This window comes from Struthio camelus, chromosome 3 (assembly GCF_040807025.1).
Source record: "Struthio camelus isolate bStrCam1 chromosome 3, bStrCam1.hap1, whole genome shotgun sequence".
NCBI classification, from domain to species: domain Eukaryota; kingdom Metazoa; phylum Chordata; class Aves; order Struthioniformes; family Struthionidae; genus Struthio; species Struthio camelus.
Genome location: NC_090944.1, coordinates 43,477,833 through 43,502,014, shown reverse-complemented (window position 1 = coordinate 43,502,014; position 24,182 = coordinate 43,477,833). Strand labels below are relative to the sequence as shown.

At 36.1% G+C, this 24,182-nt stretch overlaps 1 protein-coding gene across 2 annotated transcripts in view; it reads right to left on the bottom strand.

Moving 5' to 3' along the window:
• Positions 1–24,182, bottom strand: part of SENP6 (SUMO specific peptidase 6) — an 85,479-nt gene that overhangs the window by 38,728 nt on the left and 22,569 nt on the right. The window contains exons 4-8 of one of the 2 annotated variants that reach the window (XM_068937573.1): positions 22,861–23,003; positions 16,130–16,231; positions 11,005–11,025; positions 4,641–4,711; positions 3,025–3,170 (exon numbers count right to left, since the gene is read on the bottom strand). In XM_068937573.1, the coding sequence (XP_068793674.1) occupies positions 3,025–3,170; positions 4,641–4,711; positions 11,005–11,025; positions 16,130–16,231; positions 22,861–23,003 (483 nt within the window). The remainder of the gene's footprint in view (positions 1–3,024; positions 3,171–4,640; positions 4,712–11,004; positions 11,026–16,129; positions 16,232–22,860; positions 23,004–24,182) is intronic. The other variant, XM_068937572.1, reaches the window with a different exon arrangement.

The following is a 24,182-nucleotide window of genomic DNA, read 5'->3' as shown; positions in this document are numbered from 1 at the left end:
AAATTGATTAATGTCTGACAGTCCAGATTTCTTTCTCATTATTTTTCTTTCCATATGTAAAAAGTTGCACATTGTTCAGATATATTATATATCAGCAAGAAGATCCAGTTGCATCCAGCTGCATTTCTGCAAAAACAGTTTCATTGGACAAAAGTAAAAAAGCAAGCTGAAGATCATCAGAGCACTGTTAAAAAGGACTAGGAGCAACCCTCTAGGTCATTAAGTTCATTTGTGTCTTGTCCCAGGACATCTGACTGCAGAAAATCACTCCTCAAAACAAAACAAATAACACGAGAAGGAAATACACTGCCCTAGATCTAGTCCAGAGAAAAAAGGACTTGGAGAAAAGACATTCATTCCTCAGGCTTTCAAAGAGGCAGCAGGGGCTACAAAGGAAAATAAATTCTATCATTGTAAAGATGGACATGTTTTTTGTTTCTCATACATCTACTAGAGCCTTCTCAATTAAAAAAGTACTTGTCATATTACAAAAGCAGAATTTGGACTTCTAAGGAAATCTGAACCTAACTAACACGCAAGTTCCTGAGTGCCTACTGACTTTAATATGGGATACTGCTTGAACTGTGATTTAACGTGTGATGTTGCCTGCTGGATCACTGAACACATATGATATAGCCCCTTACTGCAAACTACAAGATAATAAACATCTAAACTCCACAAACATTTTTTTGAATGTTCAAAATACGTCAATCACAATCGGCATCCCTAGCCATGAACAACTTTCCAATACAAAAGATTTCCTCCAGTGAGGGATTTTCAATCTTTTTTAAAACTAAATGCAAAAACTAAGTAATAAGAGGAAAATATATTAATTTTTTAATAAAAAGTCTGGTAATTTAGCAAAGCCACATAGGCCGTAGCAGAACACATACCAAAGTCAATGTATAACATATGCTGGGCCTTTAAAACCTTGTTAGCATCTTTAACAAACAACATGTGTAACTGGATGTGGTACCTTTGTGGTGCAACAGGAAAGCAAGGGACATGAAAAACAGTATCATACCTAAGTGCTCAGTTATAGAATGTACTTTTTATAAAGATAGTGCTAATCATATCGAGGAACTGCAATTGGACAAGACAAGGCATGAAAATATTCAGTAGAAGTTAACGGTCATACCTGAAGGATCTTACGCACAAAACAACCTCCTCCTCCCACCCCAACCACAAACCCAAAATCTATAAACAACTTCCCTTCCGTGGCTAGAAAGCCTGGATCCTGAGGGTAGGCAAAGCAGTGTTCAACTAAGAGTAGCCAACTCTTTTTTAGTTACTAGTGAGTAAAGTAGGTGAGTTTTACCTAAATGTGTCTGCCTTATAACCTGCATAGCACAACATTTTTTAAACTTTGCAAACCTGCAAAATACAAAAAAAATTAGTTTCCTCTGTGCTATCTCTAAAAATGTTACCATTGAATGCTCTTGTTATTTTTCAGGTGTTTTTGTAAGCATATATGAAGACGAACATCCCCCTCTTTAAAAATTATCTGCATTTTTAACATTTGTAAAATGCAACCTATCATACTCTAAGATTAAAATGATTTAACCTTCACCTGACAATGAGCTGGTTTTGTTTGTAATTCCTCTGGCATAACACCACAACGAACACCATCAAATTGTTCAAAGCCTCTATAAACACTTGGGGGAGTGGAGGGGGGGGGGGGGGGAATGACCTGCATAGGTAGACAGCTCTGTTTCATGATAGATGTATGAAACTTTTTCTTAAGTCTCTTTGCTGCAAATACAGTACAAAACTTAACTCTGCATCCCACCCCCCAAAAAAGGGGTTGTGCTACTGAATTCTGAAGACGACTGAGAGGCGATCTCATCAATGTCTACAAGTATCTGAAGCAGGAGTGTCTAGAGGATGAGGCCAGTCTCTTCTCCGTGGTGCCCAGAGACAGGACAAGAGGCAACGGGCAGAAACTGAACCACAGGAAGTTCCACCTGAACCCGAGAAAAAACTTCTTCACTGTGAGGGTGACAGAGCACTGGCACAGGTTGCCCAGAGAGGTAGTGGAGTCTCCTTCCCTGGAGATCTTCAAAACCTGCCTGGACGCGATCCTGGGCAATATGCTCTAGAGGTCCCTGCTTGAGCAGGGAGGTTGGACTAGATGATCTCCAGAGGTCCCTTCCAACCTAAACGACTCTGTGATTCTGTGAAATGCCTAAGAGTAGAATGAAGCACTCCACCCTAAAGAAGAAATACAGTCTGACTTGCTTTCTAAGATAGAGGAGCAAACAAAAAGTGATTCTATATAATAATTACACATCTAGCAAGCTCTCCTTTGCAGGAAGTTCTGCTATGACAGTCATACAGCGTGACTTGCAAGAAGGCATTACAATTCTTTCACGATGATAAGAAATATGGAGAGCCACACAAGAACACCCAAGAAATCTTATATTTGGTATTCAATGATATTTCAGACAAAACATCCTGATTGGCTGCATCTAGACCACAGTCTGCCACTTGGATATCCTTTCTAGAGATTAGTTTCAGTGAAAATCACAGTAACTCAACAGGAAGCAACTGCATATTTGCAATAATAGTGTCTCTTCCGTTATAACAGGTACTGAAAATTATAACACTTTTCTGTAAGGAATTCTGTCAAACAGTAAAACTCTTCTATTTCATATGTAGCAAACTAAAATTAGCAGTTTCTGGTTTATCAAAATAATCATGGAGCAGATCGGCCAATCAATTTAAACAACACAGATTCTTTTACTTTCCAGTGGAGCATCTGTCCGGTCAAATCAGAAAACAAGTATTTCATAGTTAGCAACAATATAAATGCCTAAGCTTATAAACTTTATAAAGTTTATAAGTTTTAAAAATAAATGTTATAATGGTGCAGATACTTAAATGTCCAAACTGTTGTCCCAACTCTAAGGACTTTTAGAGCATCAGGCTATTTTACAACTTGAATGCCTTTTTTAAAAAATATGCATAAACTTTTTAAGTTAAACATAAATTCAGACTTTTTTTTTTTTTTTAAATCTAACTCACCTTTAATTGGGGTAAGCTTTTTTTTGTAGCAGAAGAGAGAGATAAGTCAGACTGATATGAATTGCAGTGACGTTTCTGTTGTACCTTCCTCTTAATTTCAGATTCTGATTCTGACTCTGACTCTTCTGTGTTTTCCATTATACTGTCTAGGAGGAAAAAAAGCCCAAAAGCTGTTAACAAGAAATATATGCTCATATGCGGCTAAGCAGTACAAACAACATATTTCTCCACATACATTAACTTGAGCTAAACATGAAGACCATTTTAAACAATCAACAATCTACACTCAGCTTCATTCACGTCGGGAAATGTCTTACGATTAATAAGAAAAAAGTCCCCCAAAAGAACGTTGAAATTTGTTTTATTAATACTATTTCAGTATCTCAGTGGCAATTTGTAGCCTAACATCTTCAGAGGATGCTTTGACCCTGAAAACCCATACGAACTTCACTGCAACTAGAACCGAACCTCTGCTAATGAAAGGAAGAGAGGATCAGCTGGATGATGATGATGATGGTGATTTTCACAAAAAAGATCACTGATGAAAGCATTTAGAATAACTGGAAACAGGCTGTCTAATTTAGGATTTATTCCCTCAGCATAAAACCCAGTAGTACAGTGACCTATACTGCCATATTCTGCTTTACATTGGAGCAGTCCTTTTAATATTGGAAGAATGTAGGAAAAGGGATGGGGATCACTCAGTCTCCATTAATACTATATATACACATACATACATACATATATATATATATGAGATTTGCTTATAAAAGCTGCTTTACAAAAATGTAATAAAACACTAGCTTATTTCAATGTAACTGCAAAGTGCTGTTTAGTCTCCTACCTACATTTAATTACAATCTCCATATTAGAATTTGCTTTTAAGGGAGTAATTTTTTAAAGAGGTATGAACAATTTTTCAATACATATACTGATAGTCTTAAAATTAACCTACTATCAGAAGATATCTCAAACCTAAAGAATGACCTGTTTTCAAAAAAGGAACAATAATAGTATTTTTTTAATATTACTTTTGTGTAGATTAATGGCAAGATAGTTCTATTTCTCCCTTGGATCAAATTATCCCCAAGAATGGTCCCTAATCTGTGAGATGACAGCATATTTCAGGTGAGCTACAGGGCACTGCTGACGCTGGCAGTTCTACTCACTGCCTCAGTGGGTGAATATACTTCTTATCCAGTGCTATTTATCACGCTGCATTTTGCACATACTGGTGGTCCTACATGAATTCCTCATCAATAACTCAAGAACAAGCTGGTGGCTTGGGTTTGACTAGACAAGCTCCAGAGATCCATTCCAAAATCAATGATTCCATGATTCTAAGTTTTTTCCCAATTTCATTCATTTTTAAGTAACTGAGCTCAAATTTAGAATTCCTTATAAATGACAGAACAGGTTGCAGAAAGCTGCCGAAACGGGCAAAATTCCGCTTTCATGCAAAAACCTATAAAACTAGAATAACATCATAGGAGGATATAAACAGATATACTAAAAATGTACTTATGTTACATAAAGGTTGACATATACTTGCCCAAAGCAGTTTTTCCAAAAAAATATTCCGTTTAAAATAAATGAGAACTCTGAGGATAACTTACCCACTCCTTGAGATCGTGGTAATCTAATGTGGTCTGCTTCTACTTTCTGAAGCTGAGGGGGGTATTCTTTTCTGGAAAATAAATTCGATAAACAGTTGTTCTTTTGATAAACATCATTGCATTTTGCCTGAACTATACGCTAACAAAATAAACCCGAAACATATTTGAAAGTTATGAATAAATAATTTTTCCTATTACATGCTGTTTACACACTTAAAATATTACCAGAATGCTAGGAACAACTACAGTGAAGGTCTGAGAAATGTTTCTGATCTAAATCCTCTTTGACAATTATCAATAGTTTAGGAGTCTCTCAGAACAGTCTTCAAGGACTGATGCCTGTATGAAGTTCTCCTCACTCAAAGGTATTTTTAAAATCCCAAAATAGAAACAACTATTATTTAAATATTAAAGTAGATTCCACAACTTAAGTTCCAAAACTTAAAAAGTGGGAAGAGATGAGGCAAAACAGAGAGGAAAGATCTGATGCCAAAAACTGTTGTGGCCAAAAAATAAAAAGACTACTGCAGAATAAATATCTCCTACGTCACATCCTTGTTTAAAAATGTGATTTAGACAAATTTGTTGATAAGAAAACTCTAGTTGGTATAATTTCCATAATACATATCACACATTTTGTGTGTATACTAATACATCCAAATCAATTTAATAAGAATTGTTCAGTCTCCTGAAACATATCTTTAAACTGTGCTCCTGTCAAATTAAAATTCTCGATGTTTATTGCATCTCGGATACTGCTCATGGCAGTTCTCTCTCTCAGCTGTCTCACCCTGCTCCACAGCTGTACGTAACTGTTCCTGCTATAGCAGGAGATGGCATGCACCTGGAAAACAGGAGGCCTTGTCAACAGCTTCAGCAGAAACCTTTTTTATTAGTAGGTTTAGCCAGTGCACTGGGTTGCAAACGGGTCACCGTAGTCACACACTTCTCTATGCTACTTCTGATTACGACGACAATAATCAACAGCAAAGGGCCAAGCAAAACAGCTGTAGGCAGTAAAAATTTAAACTAACAGAGCTAAATCCTTCAGACCTACCTGCCAAAAATTTGGTTATTGCTGAAACTGACTGCCACATCTAGCATACAGCTGTATTTCTTTCATTTTATAATTTCCTAATGCACCAAATTTTAGGACCTTTGATTTTTCTGTATTTCTAGCTAACATCTCGTAGGGTCTCCCAGGTTTTGTTATTAACTGACATATATGGAACAATATTAATCTACAGCGCCTTCTGTGATACTTCTTACCACATCTGGACCTCCAAATGCATTAACTCACTACTACAGAAAAACACATTTCTATTGTATTAGGAACCTGCAATGTGAGGAAAACTTCAGGGAGAAAGAAGGGCTGAGAAAAATGATGGTGGCTGCATTGCAATACGGAGTGTAGAGAAGTCACAGTACTTTACCATTAGTGCCCAAAAGGACGCACGCTAGCCCCAGATTAAGTAGTTTCTTTGTTATTCTGATTGCGTCAAACCTGTTTCTGTAACAACTGTTCTCCCCCCCAAAGCTTTGTTTTTGGATACCTGCACACACACAAACTGAATCAAAATCAGAAACTGTACACTAATATTTGTTTGTAAACTAAATATTTCAAAAGTTCAAACAGAAAAAGTATTGCCCTAACAGCAGATTTGGTAGAAGTATAATCCTATAAGGTATAGTAATCCTAAAAGATATAGTTCAAATTATGCATGACAAAACGAGAAGTTGTTACTACCCAAACAAATGATAATGACATTGAAAGGTAGAAAGAACTATTACATCATTACTGGAGACGTGAAAAAATATGAAAACTTTAGTGTAAGGATGCTTGTGATTTTCTCCGACATCTACTGTGATTATTATAATTATCAGGGATTTCATTGGAATAAATTTGGCGTTCAAAATATAATCTTCATTAGAATAATTTTTTTTTTTTTTACAATATAAATTTATCTATGTTTTACTTATATTTCAAAGAAGCAACAGGAAAATTATTTGACAAACTAATCAAAGACAATGAAAATAATATTTGAAATTTAGAAAACTGGAAATTAAATTCAAGTCTGACAATTCAAGGTCTCTCAAAATTCAAGTTATGATTTTTTTCTAAAAATCTGACGTGTTTTTATTACATTAATATGCAACATTACCTTTTTACGATGACAAATTCATCACTTAAACATATTTTGCTAAATAATTTATTGACAATAAACCAAGAGTACAGTAGCATTATTTATCCTCATTCAAACGTGGGAGTATTGGCAGAGGCTTACATTGATACTTATTAAACAGCCAAACACTAGCAAAAAAAACCTCGTAATCACCCAAAGTTAGTAACCTGAGATCACTCCCACATGAAATACAAATGAAATACAAGTGCACCAAGACTGACAGAAGGGTGAAAGACAATTTAGTAGTTAACACTGCAATAAACAGTTCATTCACTTCTTAAATGATACTAATAGCATATTAAGGGAACACAGACCCTAAACCTCTAATCTCATTAAAGATAGAGATATAGGAGAACCAGCAAAGAGATATTAAAGTTTTTACCCCTACTGTATATTTAAGTAAGATCCAATCAGAATTTAACATCCCATAATTTATCCATAAACAGAAGACAGGGCCATACCCGAAACTCCTTCAAAGCCTGCATCATACTGCCAATCTCAGTTTTCTCCATGATGGAGCTCAGCCTCAAGCAAGGTCTTAGTTCATGCTCATATCATTTTGTTGTACTTCCTCAATTCCTACAGCTCAGACACTTGTCAACAAGATATATCACTCTTGGTTTATCTTCCCAGCAAGAATCAGCTGGAGTGTTAGGAGTTTTTATGTCTGATGATTAAAACACAGCAAGTCCCTCAGCAAATACAACCAACCACATGTCTTCCCACATTAAAGACATCATGTCATTTATCCCTTCAACATAATCAGTCTGTAGTTCTCACTCAAGAAACTCAAAAGCAACTGTAGATCTCCAGCATTCAATCTGATGACTTATACTGCTATTTTTCCAATATTTTCTAATTATTAACTTTTTCATTTTGCTAATTTGACTTGCCATGAAGCAAGAAAGTCTTACAACTTATGGGTAAAGATTTGATAAATTCATTATGTAATACTCAGTCCAGGCTTGATTTGCCATCTCTCTTCAAGGGCACCCTTATACAACAAAATACGGAGACGTCCCAGCTCAGGTGACTTAGCACAGATGAACATAGAAGCAACAGTCAAATAGGATGAGCAGCAGAAGTTAGCAGCTCCAGGTCAACTGCTGCCCAATGCAGTTTAATTTAGATTAGCGATCCAGTATGAGGTTTAAGTTCCCTTGAGTTAGAAATAACAGTAAAAGACAATTTTAAACACTTTTTAGTTGTAGATATGATCTCAAAAATATGCTCTCTTGGGCAGAGTAAGTCCTCCCCCAACAGCACAGCAATCTGAAACTCCTCCTATGAAATGCTTTTCACTGACCCCTCCAAAAGGCAGAGGACACCGCCTTAAAGTGTTTAGAGGAGACACAAAAAAGCTTCCCTTCCACCATGGAGGTTTGTTGCTTATTTGAACTCTTGCATATCCACTGATAGCTTCCACAGTTACGTATTTCATATACTGGACAGTTGTAGTGTGTATGAGTGCACAAACTAAATGGAAACTAATGTTTTAAAAACTGAACACTATATCTATCTTCAAAAGGACTGGAAAAGAATTTTCATGGTTTGGCACAGAAAAATTCCTTATTAAATAAAATAAAAATCAAAAAACATAAAGCGTTTCAAAACAAACGCCTTCTTGCTGTTCAATCCTATTAATAAAACTTAAACTAAGTCTTCCACTTTAATATTGAGAGATCAAACAGCTAAACAGATCAAGATGCAAGACCATCTATGTATTGTGCCTGATAAGAAGGAAATACAACGCTGAATACTGTTTCTGACATCCTAGCAAATGACATGCTAATAACATGCTTTTTTTTTTTTTTTTTTTTTGCCTGTTAAGTTTCCTAACATTAGTTCTCCTTTGACTTAGATTTTGCTTGAAGAACAAGGCTCCAGATCAAATGTTTTAGGCTTCTCATTTATCTTATCCATTAAAAACAGTCTTGGCTTCAATACCTTTAAGTATAAGGGAGATAGAGATAAAGGTTTGATGAAAGTAAGCTTAAGAAATAAAGCACCAAACAGCAAAATAATACAAGACTTAAAGATCAGGCCCTTCCTGCAACAGGCATGATGAAAACAGCCAGGCAGTCTGGGCAGTGCAGAATCCCAAACTTCTGGCACATCTTAATATCTACGTGGCATAGCATTCTTGAGTAACATGTTTTGCCCAGATAGAAGGATAATACTAATGTAGTGTTTTCAGTACACAAGATTTTGAATTCCGCCCCATTACAGATTATTGTTATATTTCTCTGCTGATGAATTGGACCTTATTATCTTCACCGTAGACTGGGACATTGACCCCTGTGTCATCCTCTAGCCAAAGTGAACTTTTGATACTAAAATTTCTTCTCTACAGAAGAAGAAAATAAAAACACCCTTGGGAACAGTTTTTGTCTAGATCAGAAAGGAAGAATCCTAAAGCAACATCCCATTCAAGTATACATACGGATGTGGGAATTTAGAATATGAACACTGCTATCTTAGATCAGAGCTTTCAAAACTGGGCATGATCTGGTCTCAGCCACTTCACAAGTACCACGTTCTCATTCCAGGCTGTGCCAGCTCCTAACACTGCCCACAGGATCTGTGTTTAATGCTCAGCTTGGCTCTCGTAAAAGGATGCCCCTCTATACCACTGCTTGGAGGTAAACCACAGCAGGAAGACTGTTGGTTTCAAAATCATTACTTAAAACCAGAGTAAGGCATGGTAAGATAGGAAGCACTTAGCTGGTGAGGCAAGATTTACTTTCAACATGTCTTAGAGAAAAGCAGGGTACAGAGTCTCAAAGGATGGAAGAGATAAGAAGCACAGGCAGTTGGCTTTTTAGTATGCAAGTTAGAAGGCCCATTTGGCTGAGAAAATCGGGAGTAGCAGCTGCTTTTATCATGATGGTAATGTTAAAACTAAACTCAGGAACTCCTGCCTAAATCATATTCGTCTGCTAGGACAGCAATGAAAAGCAGAGAAGGAAAAAAAAAATGTATCCAGTAGTACCCGTACCAGTATTTCAAAACCAGCTGGTTATGCAGCAGCAGGTGTCCCCATGGGAAAATTAACACTGTCATAATGCAACTCAACCCTAGTTTTTCTATGACCTACAGTACCCAATTAAAAACATTAATAGCTGAAGAGTTAATTCTTAATAATATATACGCAACAAAGAAAAAAAGAGAAAAAAAAAACAAGCTCAAAGGCAAGGCAAGGCAAAGAGAGGATGATCAAATGCCATATTAGAGGGCCAAAACTAACCTGTCAGTATCCCTTTGGTATTTCTTTTAGGAAATAACAAAGGGCAATAAAGTTGAAAGGTTCATATGATTTCACTATTAAATTCAAGATAAATCCACAGCATCCTGAATTCACAAAGGACAAATCTCCATTAAATATCTGTGCTCTTTATTTTGTCATCTGTTAAACATTAAATTGTAAACAAGTCAACCTGATACCAACCTTATACTGTCAAAAAACACTTATATAGATAGAGTATTTACAAAAACTAAATAAATTCATTGCTATTAACAAAATATTTACATACATAGGTAAATTTAAACTATATAAAAAGAAAAATAAAAGCACGGTCTTTCATATTGTTAACAAAATGCCTACAGTAACAAACCAGATGCAAAATGAGTGACAATCAGGCTCAGAGGGGGTTTGTTTTTGCTACAGATTTTCTGTTAATTGCTTTAACATTTACTCTCCGTGAACAGAAGGTTCATGAACACAATAAACACAACCAAAAAACTTTAATGTTACTTAAACCAAGCTGAAATGATAGATTGAAAACTGTTAAATACCCCAACAAAATATGCTTCAAAACCATTCTGTTACATTAAATTTACTGCACTATCAAAAGAGTTAGCAGTGAATTCTTAATTTTTAATTCTCTCTGGAAGTTATCTATCTTCCCTGGATATGTATTCACAGTAATTTCCAGTAGGAACGTACCCAAAGTTCACATTAACGTGGCGCTATATAGAGATGGACAAAAAGGTCTTTTTTGTGGTCCACTCATTCCCTTTTACTAAAAAAAGAACTCCCCCCCCCCCAAAAAAAAATTACCCCAACACATGAGCAGATACGATCACTATATTGATCATTCTTTAACTAGCACTGAACAAGCATTCACTTGGTTAATTTTTTTAATGCTCATTGCCATGCTCATCATCAACAATAAGCTTACCTTTCCTTTCGATCCAGATTGCTTAAAATATGAAAAAAGAAAAAAAAAAAAGATAAGATGCAAAGCCCCACATGTTGTACATCACTAAATCAGAAAGTTATCAGACAAACTTTTATTGCCTCTTGCGCTCACACTGCACTAGTTTTCAAATAAACGCTATTAACATTCACAACATTTTTGTAACAGTAATTATAAATGCGTAAACAAGCGTTACTTCACAGCCAGCAAAGGTCAGCATATTGTATTGTCTTGCCTCCTTTTTCAGCGTGTAAAATTTGATGAATTCCGAACCGAGACTGGCTCTCACTTAACTCACCCCAGTGCAAATCGTGACATGGCAGAATACCATTGTATGAATTAAGATCAAGCCTTGTTTCCCATCCCTGATTGCCATGCAAGACAAGATCAAACAAGTTTACCTTGCATTCTCACTACCACACAGTAATTTGTTTCCAACTATTCCAAAAATGTAAGAGTTTAAATTCAGGGGAGAGGGATCAGAAAGCACTACCATCCACATAAAATCAGCTACGGGACAGAGAAGGATAAACAGAAGCAACTTTAAAAAAAAAAAAAAAAGCCTTCAAAAAGATTTAAGTTAGGTCCATTAGTTTCAGGTGTGTCTCATTTAACATTAACAAATGTAGCAGGTGCTCCCAGCTCAGGTCCTTTGTATACCAAAACTGACACACAAATTAGGTCCAACTAAGCACAGCATAAACCTAAGACCTTAAAAATATTCTCTGTAGCATTCCTGACTTTGGAAAACTTGCAATATGGAATGCTTTTCCACTATGTGGCTGTTTCTCCCAAATACATATTTGACAGAAGTTAAGAGTTGTGGTATTACACTAAAACTATTCTAGAACGGGCCAAATTCAAACCATGTTTCCCACTGTACTTCAGTCAAATTAAGTAATGAAGTAATAATATTAGATAAGAGTAATGTGAATTCATTCTCCAGCCCTTTTCCGAAACAGAACACTCATGAGAGAGAATACAGCAAACTGTTACCTAGAGGAATGGCAGGACTGAAATTAAACCAAGTAAGAGAGTAATCCTGATAATCCTACAGAGCGCAGTATGAAAACACAGTCAATCTGCACAATGCTCTGGATTCTGGGAAGAGAGTAAAAGAAATTCAAAATTGAATCCAAACACCATCAACTTAGGCCTGGGGGGCTTATCAGTCAATGCTGCTGGAAAGTGGCAAAAAATTGTTCCAACTGGAGCTGGCCATTACAAACAATAAAGGCTGCTTCTGCACAGGTCACATCTCAGTTTACAAATCCAGCTACATCCAAACCAGTTCTGTTTGGAGCCATATCCAGCATCTTTATACCCCTTGGCACAGTTAATCTGTAACCTGCATGAACTGTTAACAGGTATTGTAAAGTAAGAGTCACAAAGGTATGAACTGTAAGCTTTAACGCTACAGAAACTTAATGGTAGGAAAAAAAAAAAAATCCAGAACGCTTGATACTATACACTGTCATTACACTAAACACTTCATTTGCTTGTTTTCTCACTTTTACAAGTCGTAAAAATTAAGAAATGAGAATCCTGAAGAGTACCAGGAATCCTAACAAGCAGCGCCCTGAAGAACTGCTTCACGCAGCTCCTGCAGTGAGATTTGTTAGACATGCTGTACATACGTGCTATTCCAATGCCAGGTCTTAAGAGTAGCCGCCTGTCAACAGCTTTAAGAATGAACTATGCGTTCATTAAATGAAGCAAAATTAGTTTGAATCAACCACAACAGTAGTTTTAGCTATATCTGAAAATCTCTAAAATTTGTTCACAACTGATGCAAATGTGACCCACTGATTCTATTGAATAAACTTGAATGAGATTTGTCAAAATGCTATTTTGAAGTGCTCAATTTTGTTGTATTGGCGTCTTATACTTTAAAATGCAATAGATATTCAGCCAGAATTTAAATGTATCATCCACGTGCAACAAAGTCAGAAAAAAGGATGAGAAACGTAACACATAGCACACACCACGAGTTCCAAATTAGTTTGGTAGAGATTAACATGAGATTTCACAATTGGTTTGCCCCATGTGTCATCATCCCCATGCAAAGAACCCTATAAAAATAAAAGAATCTATAACATCTGGGCCAGAGACTCAGCCTACACAGAACTAAATCAATCTTGTTCTTATTTTTATTTATCCTTTCAATAATCCACTGTAAATTTATGTTAGACTTGTTAAAATTATTTCCCCACGTCATAGCTAATCACCATAATATAAAAGATTTTATACAAATGTAAACGAGATTAAAGAAGAACACAACTTTGCCTGTAAATTAGTATCAGGGAAAAAAACAATACCTTGGAACTCAGTTTCCATTGTTACCAGATTTTCTTTACCTCAGCATACCTATACTTTTAGTCTTGGTTTGCCACATTTTCTGCACGTACTTACTCCTTTATGAAACGATACCGTGAGAGTTTACTTCTGAACTCAACTATTAACTAATGTCAGTAAAAACTAGCAAAAAAGATGACAAAATTTCTCAAACAACTTAAAATGTATAACCAAGGAATTACCCATGTAATACACACTGGAACTCTGTATTACGAAAGGATTTAAATAATCCTATTTTCGTTATTTTATTTTAACATCTATCATCTTCTGTTACCTAAGTTTGTGTTTTCCAGATCAAGAAGCACTGAGAGCCCCACTGCCTAATAAAAATAATAGTAATAATAAAATAGTATGGCAGGAGGTCATGTTCTGTTAATTTTCAATCAATTAGCTCTAACAACAGATTGAGGAACTTTTAAAAAGTAACCCACTGAGTCAACTTGCAAAAAATAGTGGAATTAAGTAACTATTGTAAGGCTCCTGTGTAAAACTCATCGTTAAATACTAAAGACAAATCAATCTAATAGACTATGCTGGTTCTGATATTCTCCAGCAGGAAATCATTACTCCAGATTTTTATGACTACTTCTTGTCTCTGAGACTCCAGAAAAATTTCTCAGCAAAAGAGTTAGTTGTCTGTTGTTAATATAAATGGGGTACAATAACAACCTTTAAAAAGAAAGCAGATAGAGCAGTTAGAAACATTCAAAGACACTATCGTGTGATTACTGCATGCAATATTCAAATTGCTTATATTCTGCATTAGTCTTCTTTCTGCATAAAAAGTCGCCACCACTTTGGACTTTACATTATAGGCTTAAAAAGAAGCAAGTCTTGTAGGTGAGAAAGGCAAGCAAGCAAATCTAACATCCTCTCAGGATTAACATTAAGGCATTAGGGCCAGATCCAACCCTCTTAAATTTAGGTAACGAATTAAGCTGCCCAAGCTAGGAATGAGTCATCTACCAATTTTCTATAGCAGTGGAAGAGAAAAAGGCAATACCAATCATCTCCGCAGATGACTCTCCTGCAGGCTGGAAAAGCCTATGGGACTTAACTAAGTAAGATGAATCCATATCTATAGGATATTGCAAAGGATAGTCTCACAATAAAACTTACTGAGGTACACAAAACGTTACTCAGACCAACATGCAGGGGTCCAAGAAAAAACAGTCTCGTATGATTTTGCTTACTTTAAATCATTCTAAGTGGCATTGCAGATTAAGATTTTATCCCTTAGATTTACCCACCCCCTCAAAAAAATAAAAAAGGGCACAAGTGCTCTGAAACGCATCATGCTTTCCTCAATGGAGTACTAAACAAAACTACCCCAAAAAAGACTGCATGGAAGAAGAAGAGAACATAGCTGACTCCGTCTAACCTGCACTGATAATATAAACCTCACCTTTTAGTTTAATTCCCAGGAAAAGCTCTGCCCATCCTCTTCAGTCACCTATGCCTCACAGTGATGTGAAGAAGTATAAGGAAAAGAGAATCTTACTGCAGCATCTGCTTGTACTATAGGGAAGGAAAAGGCCATGCTAGTCCATTTACAGATGCTACTATAGTTTGAAAATGGAGGAAGGTAACGTGGTGTAGGTTCTCAGGGTCAGGAGTGTAAAACTCATTTTTCAGTTTATGCCATACTACCCTAATACAAGTTTGGATCACATCCTTCGCTCACCTTAGTGCAACGGTTTTGCTATTCGGAAGACAGAAATGAATGTGAGGAAAGTGAGATGAAAGAAGATGATAGCTATGTACGATTCCATCATCCCCCAAAAACCTACACAAAATCCAGAGGAATAAAAAGAGGAAAAGGAAGGCAACCATGCAATGCTGATAGGATGAAGCACACATGTGGGCCAGTGGAAATCCATGAAACGCACAGATAAAGGGAGCGCTGAATGAACAAACCTTAAAAGAAAACTTAAAGCAACAGCTAACTTGTACGTTTCTGTGACACACGCTGCATGTAAAAAGCCCGTAAAAAAAGCCTTTCAAAAAACGCTTCGAAAATCTGACATATTTCTTCGGAAAATCAGATCGTGGAAATATGTATCAATGCAGTCCATCTTCCGGTCAACAGACTTCTTCTCTTTGTATATTCACTAGGAATTTACAGAAGTCTGATCTAGTTTTTAAAACAAACAAAAATGATTCGATAAAGTTTAATTCAGCATAGCTGAGTAATATTCTCCACTCTCCTATCATCCACTGCAACAAGTATTTATATAAATACAAAACCTTACTCCTGTGAGAGTCTCAGGAAATACATCTATTAAAGTTGTCTTTACAGTTTGTATGCTTTATGTCACATTTCAAGACTACGTTTAAAGACATATTTAAAGACTACACATGATCAACATAGCTATGACCTCATCTTTTAATGGATCTAATGCAAGTTGGAATTTTTGAGAACTACTCTTCGATTACCATGTCATCCCTTATGCTACATGCTGCATTTGTCCATTTAAAACATTTTTGGAATATATTTACATTGGTAGGTGCTTTCCTATTGAATAAATGCCATATTGTGCTCTAAAATTGGCAATTTCTAAGGTTTTATGATAGTAAGCCTTAAATGATAAGCTTCATGATAAAAGTTCACACAGAAGATAAAGAACGCATCACATAACGTACTTATGTTTCTTTCAAACAGTTTAAAAGCATACGGAAAATGGTTATACAGAACGCCAGAAAAGATTTTTTAAAGTTAGCCATCTGGAGGAACAAATTTATTTAGTCTTACCTTTGGGCTGCTGTTTTAACTACGGCTGTCTGCGCATGTGCATGGTGAAAACGTCTACCATGTACCACAGTTACAGGACAAGACATATTCTGAGTATTTTCACTGCAAAAGTACAGAAAAATGGTTTAAGAAAAGGCTCTGGTGTGTGATGTTTCAGAAATACTTTTTCAAAAAAAAGCGAAACCAATTACCATAGAATTTTTTTTCAATTACACTTTAATTTCATAAATTGATAATGCACCAGCATAGCCAGATGAAGAGGGCCTCAGCTTTTCTCCACTTACAGTTCCACGAAAATTCAGTATGTTTTCAAGCCATAATTCAGTGGCATTGTTTCCTACAGATTTATTGCAATTTATAATTTTTGCAATAACAAGGCTCTTAATTTTCTTACTGCAAGAGAGATCAATATAGCATATCATATAGGAACCTAGCAATGAAGATTTTAGCCATGTCCAAATCTTGTCAATTCTTCTAAAAGTATAATTACTACACAAAGCAGATCACTGGCCAGTCCGTCAGTAGCTGGCCTCAGGGCAGCGCGTGCCAGACTTCCAATTCCTTGTTTTGGGAATTTCTTCCATTCTTTTTGCTTCTTCTTTAAACAATATTTCCAGCATTTGGAAGTCAGCTTTAAATAACTTGCTAACCTCCCGATCATATTTAATATATGAAAAAAACGTATTCTCACAAGTCAGAAAAGCACTCATTATCAATGAGACAATGACAACATAAATTTTTGTGTTGCCTGAACTAAAAATTGTGGTTTTCTGCTTTCACAATAATAACCATGCAAAATCAGAAATCAACTAAATATTTCAGAATCCATAACCTAATTTGTTCAGTTCCTTTGATAGGCATAAAAGAATTCAGTCCTTGAATGTAACAGACAAATAAGATTATTTCCTTTTTTTTTTCTTGAGAGAAAGACCTTATAGCTCCTGCTAAAAGAGTAATAAAAACAATTCATATCATATTGCCTTTGTGTTTTACTTTGAAGTATTTCTAAACTGGGCTACTGAGTTACCAAGTGTTCTTAAGAGAACGTGAGTGAAGTCAGGATGCGTGTTCCAAGACGCCTGCAAAGTTATTCTCTAGCAACAGTTTTACTCTTGCATTAGTATAATACAAGTGATCAATAAAATAAGAATATATTATGAAGTTACAAATGAACTGCACTTAATGTGTTCAGAAGAAACCCATTTTCTTCAAGAGGTCTGCTGAAATAAGCAGAAGAATGAAAGTATAATACCTGCCAGACACGTAGCTTTTTCAGAATCTTCCTTGGTAATAAGCAATAGAAACTATTACAGCTTAACTTTTTGTACACTTCCTAAACAACATTAATTAGTTGCATGAAACTTAAAGAATGGGTAGGTAACTAGACCATTTTATCAAACCATCCACAATATATTGTCAATTTTTATGATCCTCGCCCCATTTCATTTACCATTCCTATCCCATTCAACATTCCTAAACAATTAAGTTCCATCTTATTTGCTCATAAATCCGTCCTGTGCCTCTCTTGAGTACCTCAACTCAAATTTAAAACTCATATCTGTATACAGGCTTTTACTCCACTGTATCTAATTTTCTGCTAGACAACAACGAACTCCGCCTAATATTCACTGTGAGCTTCTCTAGCTTTTTTGAATTTTATCTCATCATACCCTGATTTAGTGTTTCATGCAATTTAAAAACAAAAGAAAAAATCTGCCATAACTCACTCTGCTTTCATTATTACAATAGCACATCTGTCTTTGCCAGGCTAAGCACTGACCATTTCTTCCTGTCTCTTAGCTAGAAGGGTTCCCCAGTTTTATTGAATTTAATCAACACCTAAAAAGCTGTGAACGAGCTCTGCTTTATTCAACCTCTCCACTTCACTATCCTCAAACTCCAAAAAGACAATGCTTCCCCCCCCCCCGACAAAGAACCATGTTTGTTCATAATTAATCTTACATTTCCATCTACACATTTTATTAAGACACAATATTAACTGCTTTAAAAAGACTGAAGGGAGTAACGAACGTGAAAGGACTGAACTGCGCATTTGAGGATATCCCTCATTTTATTACTGCTTAGGGAAAACATATGCAAAAAGCTTACGGCAGTGAGATGGCTCGGGGCTGGAAGGCACCACACCGCAGAAAGAATGAGGGAGAGGGCTAGTCAGGTGCCCAAATAAATAGCTCTGTCGACGGACGCTACATTCACCAACGCTTTTCAGCATTTCTCTGGTTTCTTCATTTATTGCCTTAGACACTTCAATTTGACTGTTACATGAAACAAGTAATTCTGGAGGAAAGATTACTCCCCAATATCCTTGCCAGTGAAAGCTGATTAAAAGATATGCTTTTCTACCCAACAGGTTAGTACTTTGGTAGTTCTTCAAAAACTATCAGACCCCAACGATTACCCTGCACACTTCTTGCTGTATAGGAGACACAAATACTGCATTAAAGTGTTCAAGAAACATGTCGGTTTCAACAGACAGCATGCTGATAATGCCAAAATCGTTTTTAAATTTTGGAAATATAATGTTTAGAATGATTTTAAAATTGCTTGGAAATTTTAACTGCACTAAATTATAATTGTGAAAAAAATTCTCAGTCATTCAACACTTTATCAGAAATATCATTCAACAGAAGTTTCACTTCCTCCATTCTGCCTTTTACGAACTATAAAAAAAAAATCTGAAGTCTCAGAACTCCCCAAGAAGCAGAGAACCAATGCCTAATCCCTCCTTTACACTCCTCCAAAAGATGAAAGTGACCCAACTGCCATCTTTCATTTCTTATTTCTTTTTAGTTTAGCACTACAAACCCTCTCGGAAGCCTTATATCAAGTATCAAAAGATAAAATGGGAAGTTCTCAGGGAACTTCTGACTGATCTTCACCATGAGCATTACAGATAAAGACCTATCAAACGACAGAACTCCTCCTTCTAGAACACAAAATTTAAAAGCATCATGTTTATTTTCAGTTAGCAATCCAACTTCCCAAAAACTGACCTAATAGCCTTACACTCAGCCACCAACCTCTTGCAAATAAACAGAAACACTGAAAGAGAAACACTGGTCCCCTCTGCATCTCTCTCCTTCCTATCAGTCATGCCCTGAATTTTAGGGAACACTGCACCACAATAGTACTGTAAGTGAAACCCCCAGGAATTTTAATGAAATCCACCTCTATGAAGTATTTTTTAATCCCTACTGTGCAGAAATAGTGGGGGGGGGGGGAGGGGGGAAAGAAACAGTCTTCAACTTTGTGAAAAAAGTCACTATGAGTAGAATTAGAAAAATCTCAAATATCTGCTCTTCTCGCGCTTAATCCAGGAGCTAAACGCATGATCAACCTTCAGTCTAGTCTCTAGGCCAAGACTGGAATAATGAAAGCATAATTACTGAGCATCTTCCATACTGTATGCCAAAGAGAACACTATTGGTTTTTAGTATAGACAAACAGATCACAAAACCTTTTTTGTTGAGATGCATGTGTTACAAAGGTTGTAATGCTACCACAACTAAGGTATTAAATCAAGAAAATCACAGAATAATCACATGCCCAAGTAGATGAAGTAACCAAAATCAGAAAAGGAATTACATAATATTTGGTAGTAAAAAAGTTTTAACCAAACACCAAGTGCTTATGGCAGTTCACAGCAGCCTACTCCCATCCTTTCTTTCTCAATAAATTCCTTCATTAATGATTCCTTACTAAGAAGAAGGGGGATATTTACATTTTGCGTTTAAACTCAGCTCAATACTAGATCAAAGGTAGATCCCTGCTCTTAAATTAGATGTGACCTTTCAGTAAGGTAACGCACGTGCAACAGTTTTAATTTTTTGTAGTTGTTTTATAAATCATACGAGGTTTTAGGTGTATAATGTAGTATTTGTCAATGGAAAGTAGTCCTAATCCAAGTAAGGAAACATCTGAACTAAATGTTCCGATTGTCTAAAAAAAACAAAACAAAACCGAAAACACCCCAAACAAAAAAAACTGAGAAATTAATTACCTTCAAAACAAAACAAAATCCACACGTCTTTCTGGAACTTAGGAAAAACACACACATTCACAGTCAAGTATGACTGCTTGAATAGAAAAGGGAGAAAAATTATGTAGGAAGGTTGGATTCCATTATAAATCCTGCAGCCAGATAGAGGAAGATTCTAGTTTCAGAGCACTAAAAGCAACCATGTTTTAAAGGGTTAGGAGTACTCAAAATAAAACAAAGAACACGCATAGGTTTTTTCACCATTAGAACAGAGCAAAGTAGTCATGACAGCTTTGCAACAGGCATTTTATCTTTTTAACATTCGAGAAGACAGTCCTCAGCAAGAGAAGTAACATGAACGATTCCACAGAACTGGCCAATCTGAAAGGAGGGGGAACTCAGGAACCTAGATATAATCTTATCTATTTGCTGCTGTACTAAAAAATAAATTAAAGAATCAAACAAAAAAATGCATTTATATTGCATAAATCAAGGGTAAACAATGGAGTACAGTGCTAATTTCTTAACTGATAGTTAAAGAATAAAAATGGGATGGAAAAAGGTATCCATTTTCTGAGCTAGCAACAGCTGCCAAGCTACTGATTTATTTATTTCCTTATTGAAGCGCTTCTGTGCTTAAAAATAAGACACTTGCGCAGTGACAAAACTTTTAACTACCAAAAAACTTGTCATTATTAAATATATTTATATATATATATATATATGTATGTATGTATGTACATAAAGCTTCCAATAACATTGTATTAGTCTATATCAAAATACAAAACTTTGTCCAGTTTCCTACCAAAGGAACGGAGTGAAAAAAATATATGTGCACTCCTACCAAAAAGCTCAGTGAAATCTCTTTTAAACATGGCCGTTCTCCTCAGACGGGCGTGGAGACAACGCAACGCGTAGCTTCTGTGTGACAGTGGACATGGGGTAAGCAGTGATTTTGGCTTAGGTTTGTATGAACAAACCCTATACAACAGTACTCTAAGGGAAAAGCTGAATTTTAAAACAGTGAAGGGATGGGAGTGATTAAGCTTACATGCCTTGCTTTTCTTCATTAAGACAACATTTAGCTAGATAAGAAATCATGACTCTTCAGATTGCAGAAGAGTTAATTACTGAACACCTAATAAAATGCAAACGTAGTAACATGTTAATGAGGGACACGTTCATGCGGTAAAACTTATTCAAGACACCTAGGATACAATTCTTAATATCCTACAATTACAAGACTCCAATATCCATTACGCATCGCTCTGTACTACAAACGCACGTTGGATGTAACACCAGTAACCTGAGCTACAACACGTGCAGAATTTTATGGATCACTTGAAGTTCCACTGTTATTTGCCAAAATTAAGCCACAAAAAAAAGAAGGCAGCAGAATATCTTTCGTTCACCTAATAAGCTAAGCTATTACCTACTGTTTGCATGGTCTTTACAACAGCAGAATTCAAACACCTCCTCAGTGAGAAAAAAATCAAAAGACTGACCTTCTTTTATCAGAATAAAAATCAATTGATGTGGGAGTTGGGTTTTTTTTTTTCCCCCAAGAAAATACATAAATTTAAGACCATACACGCGCTATAGAAAAATGAAATCAGAGCAGCAGGTACCGCATTTGTTTAAAAGAGTGTGTAAAGTCTCATGTAGCTTTTGAAATTTGACAAGATAGACTGACGCCTGTGAACAGGCTACAATTAAAACATAAAGACAGGAAAAATTCTTATTTTTGACTAAGTACGGATGGAGTACAACTGTTGTATTCACTCTTCTGTATCAAGCCGAAAGATCGGTCCAGATCAAATTCTGGATTTGTTCTCTGTACATGAGGTTCAAAGAAGAGCAGGAGAGGACATGCATCACACAGTACTTATGGCGTTTATTTTCTGAAGGGACTTTGATGATACAGTCCTATTAACCAACAGGGATCTACTGATCAGCACAGATACGACGACAAAGACTTCCCTGGCTCAGCTATGTATTTGATAGCTAGCGCTATAGTCAACTTATGATCTTTTCCTTCCTGAAAAAAGGATCAAACTCATGGCATTAAAGCAATAGAGAAACCTTCCCAGAGAAAGTTACATAAACGTATAGCTTTTCGTCACCAACTAAATTAAGAGATCAGTTTGTTACAAGCTAGGGGCAATAATAACAAGCAGGTGCAGCACTGGATATTAAACACTGTTCCTGTAAGCTTTAAATACAAGCGACAATCTTAAACCATGATCTAGGGATTTAGGAGCACGGAGAGCTGCTGAAGCCAAGGCCACTAGAGTACTATAAATCAAATGCTATCTTGAAGTAAGAAAAAGAGAAAAAGCATCTCAAATTAGCCTTGGCAATCCACAGTCATGGAGAGGTGGAAATCCCTGACTGGAAAAATCAGAATTATTCTTCTACTAAATAGCACTCCAGAAAGGAAAGACAGTAGCACACGCAGACTCTGGTAAGGTACTAGTATGAAAGTGAATGCTCCAGCTCAGTTCACTCTAGTAATCTTTCAGTGTTTCATTAATAAGGGTTATATAAGATGTTGGAAGAGGACAGTCTTAACAATCTGGACCTATATCTTTGCTCAGAAGTACAGAACAGCGTGGCTTCCTTAAATACACAGCAGATGATGCAAAGATACAGCATACTGTATACGTTTATTACAGCACTGACTTATATCAATGATCAAGTAAACAAGTAAATGTAAGACTAAATTGCGTACCTCAGTTTCTTGCTATTTCCCATCATGTTGAGGCCAATTGAGTTCCCTTTAAAAAGTCTCAAGCTGCCAGCTTTGCCTCGCCTTGCGTATGTTTTTATGGAATCGCCGCTGGTGCCAACAGCTCCAGGCCGACAGCGAAATGACTGCAATGACACAACTCACGTACGTTAAAAAAACTTGTTCAAAAGTTTAAAAGAAAAGAAAGAGCTGGAAAATATTTACATAAATATTATTTTAGCTTCATTTTCAGATAGCTTTTGTACTAAAATTTTACGCAAAATCCACCCAAAAACCAATTTCAACAGAAGTCCTGTTCTTAGTTTCCTAATAACTTTTCTAAATTTCATTGTTCGAACTAAAACTACGTCTGATTAAGAACAATCTTAAAAGTTCTCCTATATAATATGATTTCTTTTTTCCTGGAGAGGAAACTTTCATAATGTATTAGCACGACTGCCATTCCTTCTGTCCAAGAAAACCATTTATGCTGGAAACTAGTATTACATCTGAAACGGCTTTACACCTCTCAGAAAAATAGGGATGTTAAAGACAAGTAACAAAGCCAGTCTGCTTCATAACACGGCATACTGTAACACCATAGTTGCATCCAGTCACGTTTCAGAGACAGAGTAACAGGAATGGCATCGTTAGAGCAAACGGAAAATCAGAGGAGCAGAGAAAACGATATAACTTTTCAAAAAGGCTGCCACTGCAATGCACTTTGCCTCACAATCCCACACAGTGTGGGAGACACAAAGTGTGTGTGGCGAAACACCTTGTAAACATGGAAGTGTCCCATATAACGGCCCTCAAATTTGTATCTGTTCCGCAGAATCAAGAAGCATATAACAACTCTGGTCTAATTTTTGAAATTGCTTACTCCCTATTAATCCAGTACAAACAAACACCCTTCTTTGCTAAGATTCCTTACAATACGAAACATGATTATTTTCAAAATACTATGAAGCGTCATTGCAGTAACAAGCTATCTCAGCACTCATCAAAAAATACAAAAAGCACAGTTCTTGCCTATGTATCCACTCCTTCTGTAAGTAAATATGTATATGCATGCAAAACTATTACTCCCTTCATAATAACCAATTGGGAAGTACTTTTTTATTTAAACTTTTTAAAAAATAAACGTGTAAACGTGTATATTTTTTATGTAAACGTGTACATAGTAATTGCTTAAACTTAAAACTAGCCATTCATGCTAATATTTTCAGAATACAACACAAACAAACAAGACCTCTGTAAGCAGCAAAAACAGCAGAGGTATGCAAATAGCTTGAGCGTATGTTGCAAACAACACAAACTTTCAT